Source organism: Entelurus aequoreus, linkage group LG19, assembly GCF_033978785.1.
Source record: "Entelurus aequoreus isolate RoL-2023_Sb linkage group LG19, RoL_Eaeq_v1.1, whole genome shotgun sequence".
NCBI lineage: Eukaryota > Metazoa > Chordata > Actinopteri > Syngnathiformes > Syngnathidae > Entelurus > Entelurus aequoreus.
Window position 1 is genome coordinate 2,455,764 of NC_084749.1, and position 17,500 is coordinate 2,473,263.

At 45.0% G+C, this 17,500-nt stretch overlaps 1 protein-coding gene across 1 annotated transcript in view; it reads right to left on the reverse strand.

Annotated features, from left to right (window-relative positions):
• The window catches only part of LOC133634991 (collagen alpha-1(XI) chain-like), a 277,932-nt gene that overhangs the window by 119,116 nt on the left and 141,316 nt on the right, over positions 1 to 17,500 (reverse strand). Inside the window, exon 6 of the mRNA XM_062027654.1 lies at positions 5,738 to 6,082. Within this exon, the coding sequence (XP_061883638.1) occupies positions 5,738 to 6,082 (345 nt within the window). The remainder of the gene's footprint in view (positions 1 to 5,737; positions 6,083 to 17,500) is intronic.

The following is a 17,500-nucleotide window of genomic DNA, read 5'->3' on the forward strand; positions in this document are numbered from 1 at the left end:
GTAAGTGTCTATATTAGCTATAATAGCCTACTATCAAAAACCCCACCACTGCTTTTAACACAGCTGCAAGTAGTGTTCTCTGCTTAAAGACATGCGATTAATACACAATCAAATAAATAATTGAAGGATTAAATGAATGTTATGCCCATCCCTAGTACATACAATTCATAACTTTCCACGGTATGCACAGTATTGCATATTTGAGAGAAGATGTGTTTAATACTCCTGGTGCATTCTCCATGCGTCCATCAGGACCGTGCTTGTTAGTGGTGGTCGGCTTAGGCAATTCAGAAAGGGAAAATGTGCTCTTTTGGGTTTAGGAGAGTATTAGGGGAGTGATTGGTTGGGTTTAAAATAGTAGCAGGGGAGTGAATGGTTGGGTTTGGGAGAGTAGCAGGGAAAGATTGGTTGGGTTTGGGAGAGTAGCAGGGGAGTGATTGGTTGGGTTTAAAATAGTAGCAGGGGAGTGAATGGTCGGGTTTGGGGGAGTAGCAGGGGAGAGATTGGTTGGGTTTGGGAGAATAGCAGGGAAAGATTGGTTGGGTTTGGGAGAGTAGCAGGGGAGTGATTGGTTTAGTTTGGGAGATTAGCAGGGGAGTTATTGGTTGGGTTTGGGAGAGTAGCAAGGGAGCGATTGGTTGGGTTTGGGAGACTCGCAGGGAAGTGCTTGGTTGGGTTTGGGAGAGTATCAGGGGAGAGATTGGTTGGGTTTGTGAGAGTAGCAGGGGAGTGATTGGTTGGGTTTGGGAGAGTAGCAGGGGAGTGATTGGTTTAGTTTGGGAGAGTAGCAGGGGAGTGATTGGTTTAGTTTGGGAGATTAGCAGGGGAGTTATTGGTCGGGTTTGGGAGAGTAGCAGGGGAGTGATTGGTTTAGTTTGGGAGATTAGCAGGGGAGTTATTGGTCGGGTTTGGGAGAGTAGCAGGGGAGTGATTGGTTGGGTTTAAAATAGTAGCAGGGGAGTGAATGGTCGGGTTTGGGGGAGTAGCAGGGGAGAGATTGGTTGGGTTTGGGAGAATAGCAGGGAAAGATTGGTTGGGTTTGGGAGAGTAGCAGGGGAGTGATTGGTTTAGTTTGGGAGATTAGCAGGGGAGTTATTGGTTGGGTTTGGGAGAGTAGCAAGGGAGCGATTGGTTGGGTTTGGGAGACTAGCAGGGGAGTGCTTGGTTGGGTTTGGGAGAGTATCAGGGGAGTGATTGGTTGGGTTTGGGAGAGTAGCAGGGGAGTGATTGGTTGGGTTTGGGAGAGTAGCAGGGGAGTGATTGGTCGGGTTTTGGGGAGTAGCAGGGGAGAGATTGGTTGGGTTTGGGAGAGTAGCAGGGGAGTGATTGGTTTAGTTTGGGAGAGTAGCAGGGGAGTTATTGGTTGGGTTTGGGAGAGTAGCAAGGGAGCGATTGGTTGGGTTTGGGAGACTAGCAGGGGAGTGCTTGGTTGGGTTTGGGAGAGTAGCAGGGGAGTGATTGGTTGGGTTTGGGAGAGTAGCAGGGGAGTGATTGGTTGGGTTTGGGAGAGTAGCAGGGGAGTGATTGGTTTAGTTTGGGAGTGATTGGTTGGGTTTGGGAGAGTAGCAGGGGAGTGATTGGTTGGGTTTGGGAGAGTAGCAGGGGAGAGATTGGTTTAGTTTGGGAGTGATTGGTTGGGTTTGGGAGAGTAGCAGGGGAGTGATTGGTTTAGTTTGGGAGATTAGCAGGGGAGTTATTGGTTGGGTTTGGGAGAGTAGCAAGGGAGCGATTGGTTGGGTTTGGGAGACTAGCAGGGGAGTGCTTGGTTGGGTTTGGGAGAGTATCAGGGGAGTGATTGGTTGGGTTTGGGAGAGTAGCAGGGGAGTGATTGGTTGGGTTTGGGAGAGTAGCAGGGGAGTGATTGGTCGGGTTTTGGGGAGTAGCAGGGGAGAGATTGGTTGGGTTTCGGAGAGTAGCAGGGGAGTGATTGGTTTAGTTTGGGAGAGTAGCAGGGGAGTTATTGGTTGGGTTTGGGAGAGTAGCAAGGGAGCGATTGGTTGGGTTTGGGAGACTAGCAGGGGAGTGCTTGGTTGGGTTTGGGAGAGTAGCAGGGGAGTGATTGGTTGGGTTTGGGAGAGTAGCAGGGGAGTGATTGGTTTAGTTTGGGAGTGATTGGTTGGGTTTGGGAGAGTAGCAGGGGAGTGATTGGTTGGGTTTGGGAGAGTAGCAGGGGAGAGATTGGTTGGGTTTGGGAGAGTAGCAGGGGAGAGATTGGTTGGGTTTGGGAGAGTAGCAGTGGAGAGATTGGTTGGGTTTGGGAGAGTAGCAGGGGAGTGATTGGTTTAGTTTGGGAGATTAGCAGGGGAGTTATTGGTCGGGTTTGGGAGAGTAGCAGGGGAGTGATTGGTTTAGTTTGGGAGATTAGCAGGGGAGTTATTGGTCGGGTTTGGGAGAGTAGCAGGGGAGTGATTGGTTGGGTTTAAAATAGTAGCAGGGGAGTGAATGGTCGGGTTTGGGGGAGTAGCAGGGGAGAGATTGGTTGGGTTTGGGAGAATAGCAGGGAAAGATTGGTTGGGTTTGGGAGAGTAGCAGGGGAGTGATTGGTTTAGTTTGGGAGATTAGCAGGGGAGTTATTGGTTGGGTTTGGGAGAGTAGCAAGGGAGCGATTGGTTGGGTTTGGGAGACTAGCAGGGGAGTGCTTGGTTGAGTTTGGGAGAGTATCAGGGGAGTGATTGGTTGGGTTTGGGAGAGTAGCAGGGGAGTGATTGGTTGGGTTTGGGAGAGTAGCAGGGGAGTGATTGGTCGGGTTTTGGGGAGTAGCAGGGGAGAGATTGGTTGGGTTTGGGAGAGTAGCAGGGGAGTGATTGGTTTAGTTTGGGAGAGTAGCAGGGGAGTTATTGGTTGGGTTTGGGAGAGTAGCAAGGGAGCGATTGGTTGGGTTTGGGAGACTAGCAGGGGAGTGCTTGGTTGGGTTTGGGAGAGTAGCAGGGGAGTGATTGGTTGGGTTTGGGAGAGTAGCAGGGGAGTGATTGGTTGGGTTTGGGAGAGTAGCAGGGGAGTGATTGGTTTAGTTTGGGAGTGATTGGTTGGGTTTGGGAGAGTAGCAGGGGAGTGATTGGTTGGGTTTGGGAGAGTAGCAGGGGAGAGATTGGTTTAGTTTGGGAGTGATTGGTTGGGTTTGGGAGAGTAGCAGGGGAGTGATTGGTTTAGTTTGGGAGATTAGCAGGGGAGTTATTGGTTGGGTTTGGGAGAGTAGCAAGGGAGCGATTGGTTGGGTTTGGGAGACTAGCAGGGGAGTGCTTGGTTGGGTTTGGGAGAGTATCAGGGGAGTGATTGGTTGGGTTTGGGAGAGTAGCAGGGGAGTGATTGGTTGGGTTTGGGAGAGTAGCAGGGGAGTGATTGGTCGGGTTTTGGGGAGTAGCAGGGGAGAGATTGGTTGGGTTTCGGAGAGTAGCAGGGGAGTGATTGGTTTAGTTTGGGAGAGTAGCAGGGGAGTTATTGGTTGGGTTTGGGAGAGTAGCAAGGGAGCGATTGGTTGGGTTTGGGAGACTAGCAGGGGAGTGCTTGGTTGGGTTTGGGAGAGTAGCAGGGGAGTGATTGGTTGGGTTTGGGAGAGTAGCAAGGGAGTGATTGGTTGGGTTTGGGAGAGTAGCAGGGGAGTGATTGGTTTAGTTTGGGAGTGATTGGTTGGGTTTGGGAGAGTAGCAGGGGAGTGATTGGTTGGGTTTGGGAGAGTAGCAGGGGAGAGATTGGTTGGGTTTGGGAGAGTAGCAGGGGAGAGATTGGTTGGGTTTGGGAGAGTAGCAGTGGAGAGATTGGTTGGGTTTGGGAGAGTAGCAGGGGAGTGATTGGTTTAGTTTGGGAGATTAGCAGGGGAGTTATTGGTCGGGTTTGGGAGAGTAGCAGGGGAGTGATTGGTTTAGTTTGGGAGATTAGCAGGGGAGTTATTGGTCGGGTTTGGGAGAGTAGCAGGGGAGTGATTGGTTGGGTTTAAAATAGTAGCAGGGGAGTGAATGGTCGGGTTTGGGGGAGTAGCAGGGGAGAGATTGGTTGGGTTTGGGAGAATAGCAGGGAAAGATTGGTTGGGTTTGGGAGAGTAGCAGGGGAGTGATTGGTTTAGTTTGGGAGATTAGCAGGGGAGTTATTGGTTGGGTTTGGGAGAGTAGCAAGGGAGCGATTGGTTGGGTTTGGGAGACTAGCAGGGGAGTGCTTGGTTGGGTTTGGGAGAGTATCAGGGGAGTGATTGGTTGGGTTTGGGAGAGTAGCAGGGGAGTGATTGGTTGGGTTTGGGAGAGTAGCAGGGGAGTGATTGGTCGGGTTTTGGGGAGTAGCAGGGGAGAGATTGGTTGGGTTTGGGAGAGTAGCAGGGGAGTGATTGGTTTAGTTTGGGAGAGTAGCAGGGGAGTTATTGGTTGGGTTTGGGAGAGTAGCAAGGGAGCGATTGGTTGGGTTTGGGAGACTAGCAGGGGAGTGCTTGGTTGGGTTTGGGAGAGTAGCAGGGGAGTGATTGGTTGGGTTTGGGAGAGTAGCAGGGGAGTGATTGGTTGGGTTTGGGAGAGTAGCAGGGGAGTGATTGGTTTAGTTTGGGAGTGATTGGTTGGGTTTGGGAGAGTAGCAGGGGAGTGATTGGTTGGGTTTGGGAGAGTAGCAGGGGAGAGATTGGTTGGGTTTGGGAGAGTAGCAGGGGAGAGATTGGTTGGGTTTGGGAGAGTAGCAGGGGAGTGATTGGTTGGGTTTGGGAGAGTAGCAGGGGAGTGATTGGTTTAGTTTGGGAGTGATTGGTTGGGTTTGGGAGAGTAGCAGGGGAGTGATTGGTTGGGTTTGGGAGAGTAGCAGGGGAGAGATTGGTTTAGTTTGGGAGTGATTGGTTGGGTTTGGGAGAGTAGCAGGGGAGTGATTGGTTTAGTTTGGGAGATTAGCAGGGGAGTTATTGGTTGGGTTTGGGAGAGTAGCAAGGGAGCGATTGGTTGGGTTTGGGAGACTAGCAGGGGAGTGCTTGGTTGGGTTTGGGAGAGTATCAGGGGAGTGATTGGTTGGGTTTGGGAGAGTAGCAGGGGAGTGATTGGTTGGGTTTGGGAGAGTAGCAGGGGAGTGATTGGTCGGGTTTTGGGGAGTAGCAGGGGAGAGATTGGTTGGGTTTGGGAGAGTAGCAGGGGAGTGATTGGTTTAGTTTGGGAGAGTAGCAGGGGAGTTATTGGTTGGGTTTGGGAGAGTAGCAAGGGAGCGATTGGTTGGGTTTGGGAGACTAGCAGGGGAGTGCTTGGTTGGGTTTGGGAGAGTAGCAGGGGAGTGATTGGTTGGGTTTGGGAGAGTAGCAGGGGAGTGATTGGTTGGGTTTGGGAGAGTAGCAGGGGAGTGATTGGTTTAGTTTGGGAGTGATTGGTTGGGTTTGGGAGAGTAGCAGGGGAGTGATTGGTTGGGTTTGGGAGAGTAGCAGGGGAGAGATTGGTTGGGTTTGGGAGAGTAGCAGGGGAGAGATTGGTTGGGTTTGGGAGAGTAGCAGTGGAGAGATTGGTTGGGTTTGGGAGAGTAGCAGGGGAGTGATTGGTTGGGTTTTGAGGAGTAGCAAGGGAGGGATTGGTTGGGTTTTGGGGAGTAGCAAGGGAGGGATTGGTTGGGTTTTGGGGAGTAGCAAGGGAGGGATTGGTTGGGTTTTGGGGAGTAGCAAGGGAGGGATTGGTTGGGTTTTGGGGAGTAGCAGGGGAGTGATTGGTTGGGTTTTGAGGAGTAGCAAGGGAGGGATTGGTTGGGTTTTGGGGAGTAGCAAGGGAGGGATTGGTTAAGCTTAAACAGAAACCTCAAAGGTGCTTGGTGAGGGGGCTTCGGTCGAGGGTTCATGTTGAGGCATCTCCACGAAGGTCTCATCCTTGTAGATCATTGTGGGGATGACAGTTCCTAGAGTACTTTCCATGTCCAAAAAGGATTGTTGGGCCAGGTAGTTGGGCAGCATTGTGGAGGAGACTCTAATGAAGCTGTCCTCCAAACTTCCCTCCTCCTGGTGTTTCTTCTTCCTGGATCCCTTCTTGCCTTTGCCCTTTCCTTTTCCCTTCCGTTTACCTTTACCCTTCGAGCCCTTGTCACCTTTCTGTCTGTGCTTCTTGCCCTTCCTGTCCTTTTTGGCCGGTTCCTCTAGCTGGTCACTCTGCATCGGGGCATTGAAACCAAAGAGGAAGGTTGTTTTTCAAGAAAGAGGTAAAGATGGAGGACAGAGAGAGAGACTAAACATCTTGCAAATAACGTTCATGTGGGTTTAGACGTCCTTGTTTGCTTTCAGATGGTGTGAACCTGGAAGAGGTACTAGCAAAGGAAGAGGGTCATCAATATGTTTGTGTACAATAGAGTTCTTTTTTGGGGGAACTTAGACTATCTTGTACAAAACCACGTTTTGGTAGCCATCCACAAGCTTCTGGTTGAATTCTGACCACAGAACTTTCCTCCAGAAGGTCTTACCTTTGTCCATGTGATGTCAGATGAAACAAAAATGGAGCTGTTTGGCCACACTCTATACATTGCTAATGTGGTAAATGACTATTCTAGCTGCAAATGTCTGCTTTTTGGTGCAATATCTACATAGGTGTATAGAGGCCCATTTCCAGCAACTATCACTCCAGTGTTCTAATGGTACAATGTGTTTGCTCATTGGCTCGGAAGGCTAATTGATGATTAGAAAACCCTTGTGCAATCATGTTCACACATCTGAAAACAGAAGCTACAAAACTGACCTTCCTTTGAGCAGATTGAGTTTCTGGAGCATCACATTTGTGGGGTCAATTAAACGCTCAAAATGGCCAGAAAAAGAGAACTTTCATCTGAAACTCGACAGTCTATTCTTGTTCTTAGAAATGAAGGCTCAAACACAAAATTGTTTGGGTGACCCCAAACTTTTGAACAGTAGTGTATATATACTGTATATATAATACATTAACAGTGTATTTTTTTAAGCTGCAAAAAATATATAAAAAATGTACTTTAAAATCTGGTAGCTCAGTCATTAGAATTTTACAGTAAAAGCAGTTTTTTTTACAACATATAAAAAAATGGACTGGAATGGAGAAACAAAACCACTGTTTTTAGCGGTAAAATTCAAGCAACAGAGCTGTTTTTTTTTGTTTTTTTTTACCGTAAAATCTTAGGTTTTTTTGTTTGTTTTTAAATGTTTTAGTGCCTTACTGTATATGAGGGAAAAAAAACAGTACCAAAGTTGATTTTACAGTAAAAAAAACTCAGTCGGCGGAATTTAACCCTAAAAGCTATTGTCAATTTTACAGTCTACAATTAGGGATGTCCGATAATATCGGCCTGCCGATATTATCGGCCGATAAATGCGTTAAAATGTAATATCGGAAATTATCGGTATCGTTTTTTTAATCATCTGTATCGTTTTTTAAAATGTTTTATTTTTTTTTTTATTAAATCAACATAAAAAACACAAGATACACTTACAATTAGTGCACCAACCCAAAAAACCTCCCTCCCCCCATTTCTTTCTGTTATCAATATTCTGGTTCCTACATTATATATCAATATATATCAATACAGTCTGCAAGGGATACAGTCCGTAAGCACACATGATTGTGCGTGCTGCTGCTCCACTAATAGTACTAACCTTTAACAGTTAATTTTACTCATTTTCATTAATTACTAGTTTCTATGTAACTGTTTTTATATTGTTTTACTTTCTTTTTTATTCAAGAAAATGTTTTTAATTTAGTTATCTTATTTTATTATTATTTTTTAAAAAGTACCTTATCTTCACCATACCTGGTTGTCCAAATTAGGCATAATAATGTGTTAATTCCACGACTGCATATATCGGTTGATATCGGTATCGGTTGATATCGGTATCGGTAATTAAAGAGTCGGACAATATCGGAATATCGGATATCGGCAAAAAGCCATTATCGGACATCCCTATCTACAATTTGATTGATCATTTGTTTTGAAATCATAAATCAAGCAGATATTTAAGTGCAGTATTTATCTTTATTTGAACAAAAAAAAATATTTTTGTAATACATGATAATATAATATTTTTGATAATATTGAATTTTAAAAGATATGCAATTGCATGCAGTTAGGGGTGTAACGGTACGTGTATTTCGGTACGGGGGGTTCCGGTTCGGTTCGGAGGTGTACCGAACGAGTTTCCACACGGACATATTAAGTAGCGTAACGCACGTTGTGTAAACAATGCACAACACACGGCATGCTAGCAGCTAACGGGCTAGGATAGACTGACCATACGTCCTCTTTTCACCGGACATGTCCTCTTTTGCGGAGCTGTCAGGGCGGAGTTTCTTAAATGTCTCAAATGTCCGACATTTTGAGTTAGGGTTGCGTGTATTTTCAATGTACGTCCAGGGTTAAGAAGGGGTTAAAAACAAAACAAATTGTGGTGGCAGCAGCATTGGTGAGGGAGGGGCAGAGACAGAGAGAGAGAGAGAGTTATGATAAACGTGCATGCGTCGCCAGGCTCTGCTTTTTATCCATAGATTTATCACATTTCATTTTTTATTATCTATAGCAGGGGTGTCAAAAGTGTGCCCCGGAGGCCATTTGCGGCCCACAGCTAATGTTTTAAAGGCCCACGGCACATTCTAAAAATACCATTAAAATAAAAACAAAAACATAACAAAAGTGAAATAAAAAAGCTTAAAGGTGAAATGTCATTTAGAAAAAGTTGCAATGTTGACTAATAAAACAAAGCTGTTTTTTTTCCCTTTCAAACTGTCATTGCTCAAAACATAATATTGAATCAAAATCAATGTTATTATGAATTATTGACCTATCTAAGGTCACATCAAATATTCCACTAAGAAAAATATTTTTGGTAGAAGATTTAGCAAATTTGGTAAATAAATAACCCAAAAATTTACATTTTGTTGTTTTCTTACTGTACCGAAAATGAACCGAACCGTGACCTCTAAACCGAGGTACGTACCGAACCGGAATTCTTGTGTACCGTTACACCCCTACATGCAGTACATGATATTTAAAGGCCTACTGAAATGATTTTTTTTTATTTAAACGGGAATAGCAGATCCATTCTATGTGTCATACTTGATCATTTCGCGATATTGCCATATTTTTGCTGAAAGGATTTAGTAGAGAAAATCGACGATAAGGTTCGCAACTTTTGCTCGCTGATAATAAAAAAAAAGCCGTGCCCGTACCGGAAGTAGCGTGACGTCACAAGCGGTAGTGCTGCTCACAATTCCCCGTTGTTTACAATGGAGCGAGAGCGATTCGGAGCGAGAAAGCGACGATTACCCCATTAATTTGAGCGAGGATGAAAGATTCGTGGATGAGGAACGTTAGAGTGACGGACTAGAATGCAGTTCAAGAGATATCTTTTTTCGCTCTTACCGTAACTTAGGTACAAGCTGGCTCATTGGATTCCACACTTTCTCCTTTTTCTATTGTGGATCACAGATTTGTATTTTAAACCACCTCGGATACTATATCCTCTTGAAAATGAGAGTCGAGAACGCGAAATGGACATTCACAGTGACTTTTATCTCCACGACAATACATCGACGAAACACTTTAGCTACGGAGCTAACGTGATAGCATCGTGCTTAACTGCATATAGAAACAAAAGAAATAAACCCCTGACTGGAAGGATAGATAGAAGATCAACAATACTATTAAACCATGGACATGTAACTACACGGTTAATGCTTTCCAGCTGGGCGAAGCTTAAAAATGCTGTTGCTAACGACGCCATTGAAGCTAACTTAGCTAGGGCGCTAACATGATAGCATCGGGCTCAAATGCAGATAGAAACAAAATACATAAACCCCTGACTGGAAGGATAGGCAGAAAATCAACAATACTATTAAACCGTGGACATGTAAATACACGGTTAATGCTTTCCAGCCTGGTGAAGCTTAACAATGCTGTTGCTAACGACGCCATTGAAGCTAACTTAGTATAACGGGACCTCACAGAGCTATGCTAAAAACATTAGCTCTCCACCTACGCCAGCCAGCCCTCATCAACACCCGTGCTCACCTGCGTTCCAGCGATCGGCAGAAGGACGAAGGACTTCACCCGATGCGTTTGGCGGCCCGGAGACGTAGGAAGTCAAGGTGAGGTCGGCGGCTAGCGCTCCAACAAAGTCCTCCTGGTTGTGTTGCTGTAGTCCGCTGCTAATACACCGATCCCACCTACAACTGTCTTCTTTGCAGTCTTCATTGTTCATTAAACAAATTGCAAAAGATGTCCAGAATACTGTGGAATTATGAAATGAAAACAGAGCTTTTTGTATAGGATTCTACGGGGTACCATAACTTCCGTTACTCTGACTTCGTCACGCGCATACGTCATCATACCGCGACGTTTCAGCCGGATATTTCCCGGGAAGTTTTAAATGTCACTTTATAAGTTAACCCGGCCGTATTGGCATGTGTTGCAATGTTAAGATTTCATCATTGATATATAAACTATCAGACTGCGTGGTCGGTAGTAGTGGCTTTCAGTAGGCCTTTAAAAATGCTGTTGCTAACGACGCCATTGAAGCTAACTTAGTATAACGGGACCTCACAGAGCTATGCTAAAAACATTAGCGCTCCACCTACGCCAGCCAGCCCTCATCCGCTCATCAACACCCGTGCTCACCTGCGTTCCAGCGATCGACGGAAGGACGAAGGACTTCACCACGATCATCCGTGCGGTCGGCGGCTAAGCGTCGGCTAGCGCGTCTGCTATTCGAGTCAAAGTCCTCCTGGTTGTGTTGCTGCAGCCAGCCGCTAATACACCGATCCCACCTACAACTGTCTTCTTTGCAGCCTTCATTGTTCATTAAACAAATTGCAAAAGATGTCCAGAATACTGTGGAATTATGAAATGAAAACAGAGCTTTTTGTATAGGATTCTACGGGTACCATAACTTCCGTTACTCTGACTTCGTCACGCGCATACGTCATCATACCGCGACGTTTCAGCCGGATATTTCCCGGGAAGTTTTAAATGTCACTTTATATGTTAACCCGGCCGTATTGGCATGTGTTGCAATGTTAAGATTTCATCATTGATATATAAACTATCAGACTGCGTGGTCGGTAGTAGTGGCTTTCAGTAGGCCTTTAAAAATGCTGTTGCTAACGACGCCATTGAAGCTAACTTAGTATAACGGGACCTCGCAGAGCTATGCTAAAAACATTAGCGCTCCACCTACGCCAGCCAGCCCTCATCCGCTCATCAACACCCGTGCGCACCTGCATTCCAGCGATCGACGGAAGGACGAAGGACTTTACCACGATCATCCGTACGGTCGGCGGCTAAGCGTCGGCTAGCGCGTCTGCTATTCGAGTCAAAGTCCTCCTGGTTGTGTTGCTGCAGCCAGCCGCTAATACACCGATCCCACCTACAACTTTCTTCTTTGCAGTCTCCATTGTTCATTAAACAAATTGCAAAAGATTCACCGACACAGATGTCCAGAATACTGTGGAATTGTTCGATGAAAACAGAGCTTTTTTGTATTGGATTCAATGGGGTACCGATACTTCTGTTTCACTGGCTACGTCACGCGCATACGTCATCATACATGGACGTTTTCAACCGGAAATGTGGCGCTTTATAAGTTAACCCGGCCGTATTGGCATGTGTTGCAATGTTAAGATTTCATCATTGATATATAAACTATCAGACTGCGTGGTCGCTAGTAGTGGCTTTCAGTAGGCCTTTAAAAATGCTGTTGCTAACGACGCCATTGAAGCTAACTTAGTATAACGGGACCTCACAGAGCTATGCTAAAAACATTAGCGCTCCACCTACGCCAGCCAGCCCTCATCCGCTCATCAACACCCGTGCTCACCTGCGTTCCAGCGATCGACGGAAGGACGAAGGACTTCACCACGATCATCCGTGCGGTCGGCGGCTAAGCGTCGGCTAGCGCGTCTGCTATTCGAGTCAAAGTCCTCCTGGTTGTGTTGCTGCAGCCAGCCGCTAATACACCGATCCCACCTACAACTTTCTTCTTTGCAGTCTCCATTGTTCATTAAACAAATTGCAAAAGATGTCCAGAATACTGTGGAATTATGAAATGAAAACAGAGCTTTTTGTATAGGATTCTACGGGGTACCATAACTTCCGTTACTCTGACTTCGTCACGCGCATACGTCATCATACCGCGACGTTTCAGCCGGATATTTCCCGGGAAGTTTTAAATGTCACTTTATAAGTTAACCCGGCCGTATTGGCATGTGTTGCAATGTTAAGATTTCATCATTGATATATAAACTATCAGACTGCGTGGTCGCTAGTAGTGGGTTTCAGTAGGCCTTTAAGCATTTTATCAACGCATATTATTTCTAGGCTTTTTGCAGTCCGCATTAAATAACGTGGCGGGCCATATTGGACACCTGTGCTCTATATGAAGAGCTAATAATTCAGTAATATTAAGAGCATGGGGAGGGTGGCTTAGATGGAAAAAGGGGTCAGTGTCTGTGATGGGATGCGAGCCAGTGGTGGGAGTGTTGACATGTTCTGGAATCCATTGCTCATCCCTGTGCTGACATATTTTAATGAAAGCCAACTGGATGAATATCAACAACAAAAAAAACAAAAAAATTATGGATTTTTGAGCGTGAGAAGTGTGTCACTGGACATCTTGAAGAAGTTCTCTGTCAGGATTTGGGGGGGGAGAAAGGGGGTTTGCTTGAGCTCAGCTGTTGTTTAGTGTCTCCCTTGACCAAGACCCGCTTGGTTTGAAGGACATGATGTGCTGCTGGATGCATGGAGGAAGTCATCCATCATGACATCAGCAGCACTTTAAGCGAGCTACGTTGCACCGTGGAACCTGGCACACCTGATGCCGATACTTGTGAGGAGAATACTACAAAATGACACAACCCAAACCCGGTAAATGGTAAATAAAAAGAGAATACAACAAATCCCTTTCAACTTATATTCAATTGAATAGACCGCAAAGACAAGATATTTAACGTTCCAGCTGGTAAACGGTGTTATTTTTTGAAAGTGTTAGCTCATTTGGGGTTTGATGCCTGCGACGTGGTTCAAAAAAGCTGGCACAGGTGGCAAAAAAGACTGAGAGAGTTGAGGGATGCTCGTCAAAACACTTATTTGGAACGGCCCACAGGTGTACGGGCTAATTGGGAACGGGTGGGTGCCATGATTGGGTATAAAAGCGGCTGCCGTGAAATGCTCGGTCGTTCACCAACAAGGACGGGGGCGAGGGTCACCACTTTGTCAACACATGGGTGAGGAAATTGTTTAAGGACAGCATTTCTCAAACAAGCTACTGCAAGGAATTTAGGGGTTTCACCATCTACGCTCCGTAATATCATCAAAAGGTTCAAAGAATCTGGAGAAATCACTGCACGTAAGCCATGATATTACGGACGTTCGGATCCCTCGGGCGGTACTGCATGAAAAAGCCACATCAGTGTGTAAAGGATATCACCACATGGGCTCAGGAACAGTTCAGAAAAAACACTGTCAGTAACTACAGTTGGTCGCTACATCCGTAAGTGCAAGTTAAAACTCTACTATGCAAAGCCACAGCTATTTATCAACAACACCCAGAAAACGCCGCCGGCTTCACTGGGCCCCCGAGCTCATCTAAGATGGACTGATGCAAAGTGGAAAAGTCTTCTGTCACGCCCTGACTTATTTGGAGTTTTTTGCTGTTTTCCTGTGTGTAGTGTTTTAGTTCTTGTCTTGCGCTCTTATTTTGGTGGCTTTTTCTCTTTTTTTGGTATTTTCCTGTCTTGTTTCATGTCTTCCTTTAAGCGATATTTCCCGCATCTACTTTTGTTTTAGCAATCGATAATATTTCAGTTGTTTTAATCCTTCTTTGTGGGGGACATTGTTGATTGTCATGTCATGTTTGGATGTACATTGTGGACGCCGTCTTTGCTCCACAGTAAGTCTTTGCTGTCGTCCAGCATTCTACTATGCAAAGCCACAGCCATTTATCAACAACACCCAGAAAACGCCGCCGGCTTCGCTGGACTGATGCAAAGTGGAAAAGTCTTCTGTAACACCCTGACTTATTTGGAGTTTTTTGCTGATTTCTTGTGTGTAGTGTTTTAGTTCTTGTCTTGCGCTCTTATTTTGGTGGCTTTTTCTCTTTTTTTGGTATTTTCCTGTCTTGTTTCATGTCTTCCTTTAAGCGATATTTCCCGCATCTACTTTTGTTTGAGCAATCAAGAATATTTCAGTTGTTTTTATCCTTCTTTGTGAGGGACATTGTTGATTGTCATGTCATGTTCGGATGTACTTTGTGGACGCCGTCTTTGCTCCACAGTAAGTCTTTGCTGTCGTCCAGGATTCTACTATGCAAAGCCACAGCCATTTATCAACAACACCCAGAAAACGCCGCCGGCTTCGCTGGACTGATGCAAAGTGGAAAAGTCTTCTGTCACACCCTGACTTATTTGGAGTTGTTTGCTGATTTCTTGTGTGTAGTGTTTTAGTTCTTGTCTTGCACTCTTATTTTGGTGGCTTTTTCTCTTTTTTTGGTATTTTCCTGTAGCAGTTTCTTGTCTTCCTTTGAGCGATATTTCCCGCATCTACTTTTGTTTTAGCAATCAAGAATATTTCAGTTGTTTTTATCCTTCTTTGTGGGGGACATTGTTGATTGTCATGTCATGTTCGGATGTACATTGTGGACGCCGTCTTTGCTCCACAGTAAGTCTTTGCTGTTGTCCAGCATTCTACTATGCAAAGCTACAGCCATTTATCAACAACACCCAGAAAACGCCGCCGGCTTCGCTGGACTGATGCAAAGTGGAAAAGTCTTCTGTCACACCCTGACTTATTTGGAGTTTTTTGCTGATTTCTTGTGTGCAGTGTTTTAGTTCTTATCTTGCGCTCTTATTTTGGTGGCTTTTTCTCTTTTTTTGGTATTTTCCTGTCTTGTTTCATGTCTTCCTTTAAGCGATATTTCCCGCATCTACTTTTGTTTGAGCAATCGAGCATATTTCAGTTGTTTTTATCCTTCTTTGTGGGGGACATTGTTGATTGTCATGTCATGTTCCGATGTACTGTCTTTGCTCCACAGTAAGTCTTTGCTGTCGTCCAGGATTCTACTATGCAAAGCCACAGCCATTTATCAACAACACCCAGAAAAACGCTGCCGGCTTCGCTGGACTGATGCAAAGTGGAAAAGTCTTCTGTCACACCCTGACTTATTTGGAGTTTTTTGCTGATTTCTTGTGTGTAGTGTTTTAGTTCTTGTCTTGCACTCTTATTTTGGTGGCTTTTTCTCTTTTTTTGGTATTTTCCTGTCTTGTTTCATGTCTTCCTTTAAGCGATATTTCCTGCATCTACTTTTGTTTGAGCAATCGAGCATATTTCAGTTGTTTTCATCCTTCTTTGTGGGGACATTGTTGATAGTCATGTCATGTTCGGATGTACATTGTGGACGCCGTCTTTGCTCCACAGTAAGTCTTTGCTGTTGTCCAGCATTCTACTATGCAAAGCCACAGCCATTTATCAACAACACCCAGAAAACGCCGCCGGCTTCGCTGGACTGATGCAAAGTGGAAAAGTCTTCTGTCACACCCTGACTTATTTGGAGTTTTTTGCTGATTTCTTGTGTGTAGTGTTTTAGTTCTTGTCTTGCGCTCTTATTTTGGTGGCTTTTTCTCTTTTTTTGGTATTTTCCTGTCTTGTTTCATGTCTTCCTTTAAGCGATATTTCCCGCATCTACTTTTGTTTGAGCAATCGAGCATATTTCAGTTGTTTTTATCCTTCTTTGTGGGGGACATTGTTGATTGTCATGTCATGTTCCGATGTACTGTCTTTGCTCCACAGTAAGTCTTTGCTGTCGTCCAGGATTCTACTATGCAAAGCCACAGCCATTTATCAACAACACCCAGAAAAACGCTGCCGGCTTCGCTGGACTGATGCAAAGTGGAAAAGTCTTCTGTCACACCCTGACTTATTTGGAGTTTTTTGCTGATTTCTTGTGTGTAGTGTTTTAGTTCTTGTCTTGCACTCTTATTTTGGTGGCTTTTTCTCTTTTTTTGGTATTTTCCTGTCTTGTTTCATGTCTTCCTTTAAGCGATATTTCCTGCATCTACTTTTGTTTGAGCAATCGAGCATATTTCAGTTGTTTTCATCCTTCTTTGTGGGGACATTGTTGATAGTCATGTCATGTTCGGATGTACATTGTGGACGCCGTCTTTGCTCCACAGTAAGTCTTTGCTGTTGTCCAGCATTCTACTATGCAAAGCCACAGCCATTTATCAACAACACCCAGAAAACGCCGCCGGCTTCGCTGGACTGATGCAAAGTGGAAAAGTCTTCTGTCACACCCTGACTTATTTGGAGTTTTTTGCTGATTTCTTGTGTGTAGTGTTTTAGTTCTTGTCTTGCGCTCTTATTTTGGTGGCTTTTTCTCTTTTTTTGGTATTTTCCTGTCTTGTTTCATGTCTTCCTTTAAGCGATATTTCCCGCATCTACTTTTGTTTGAGCAATCGAGCATATTTCAGTTGTTTTTATCCTTCTTTGTGGGGGACATTGTTGATTGTCATGTCATGTTCGGATGTACTGTCTTTGCTCCACAGTAAGTCTTTGCTGTCGTCCAGCATTCTACTATGCAAAGCCACAGCCATTTATCAACAACACCCAGAAAACGCCGCCGGCTTCGCTGGACTGATGCAAAGTGGAAAAGTCTTCTGTCACACCCTGACTTATTTGGAGTTTTTTTGCTGTTTTCCTGTGTGTAGTGTTTTAGTTCTTGTCTTGCGCTCTTATTTTGGTGGCTTTTTCTCTTTTTTTGGTATTTTCCTGTCTTGTTTCATGTCTTCCTTTAAGCGATATTTCCCGCATCTACTTTTGTTTTAGCAATCGAGAATATTTCAGTTGTTTTTATCCTTCTTTGTGGGGACATTGTTGATTGTCATGTCATGTTCGGATGTACATTGTGGACGCCGTCTTTGCTCCACAGTAAGTCTTTGCTGTCGTCCAGGATTCTACTATGCAAAGCCACAGCCATTTATCAACAACACCCACAAAAACGCCGCCGGCTTCGCTGGACTGATGCAAAATGGAAAAGTCTTCTGTCACACCCTGACTTATTTGGAGTTTTTTGCTGATTTCTTGTGTGTAGTGTTTTAGTTCTTGTCTTGCGCTCTTATTTTGGTGGCTTTTTCTCTTTTTTTGGTATTTTCCTGTAGCAGTTTCATGTCTTCCTTTAAGCGATATTTCCCGCATCTACTTTTGTTTTAGCAATCGAGCATATTTCAGTTGTTTTTATCCTTCTTTGTGGGGGACACTGTTTAATGTCATGTCATGTTCGGATGTACTATGTCTTTGCTCCACAGTAAGTCTTTGCTGTCGTCCAGCATTCTACTATGCAAAGCCACAGCCATTTATCAACAACACCCAGAAAACGCCGCCGGCTTTGCTGGGCGCCGAGCTCATCCGAGATGGACTGATGCAAAGTGGAAAAGTGTTCTGTGGTCTGACGAGTCCACATTTCAAATTGTTTTTGGAAACTGTGGACGTCGTGTCCTCTGGAACAAAGAGGAAAAGAACCATCCGGACTGTTCTAGGCGCAAAGTGTAAAAGCCAGCATGTGTGATGG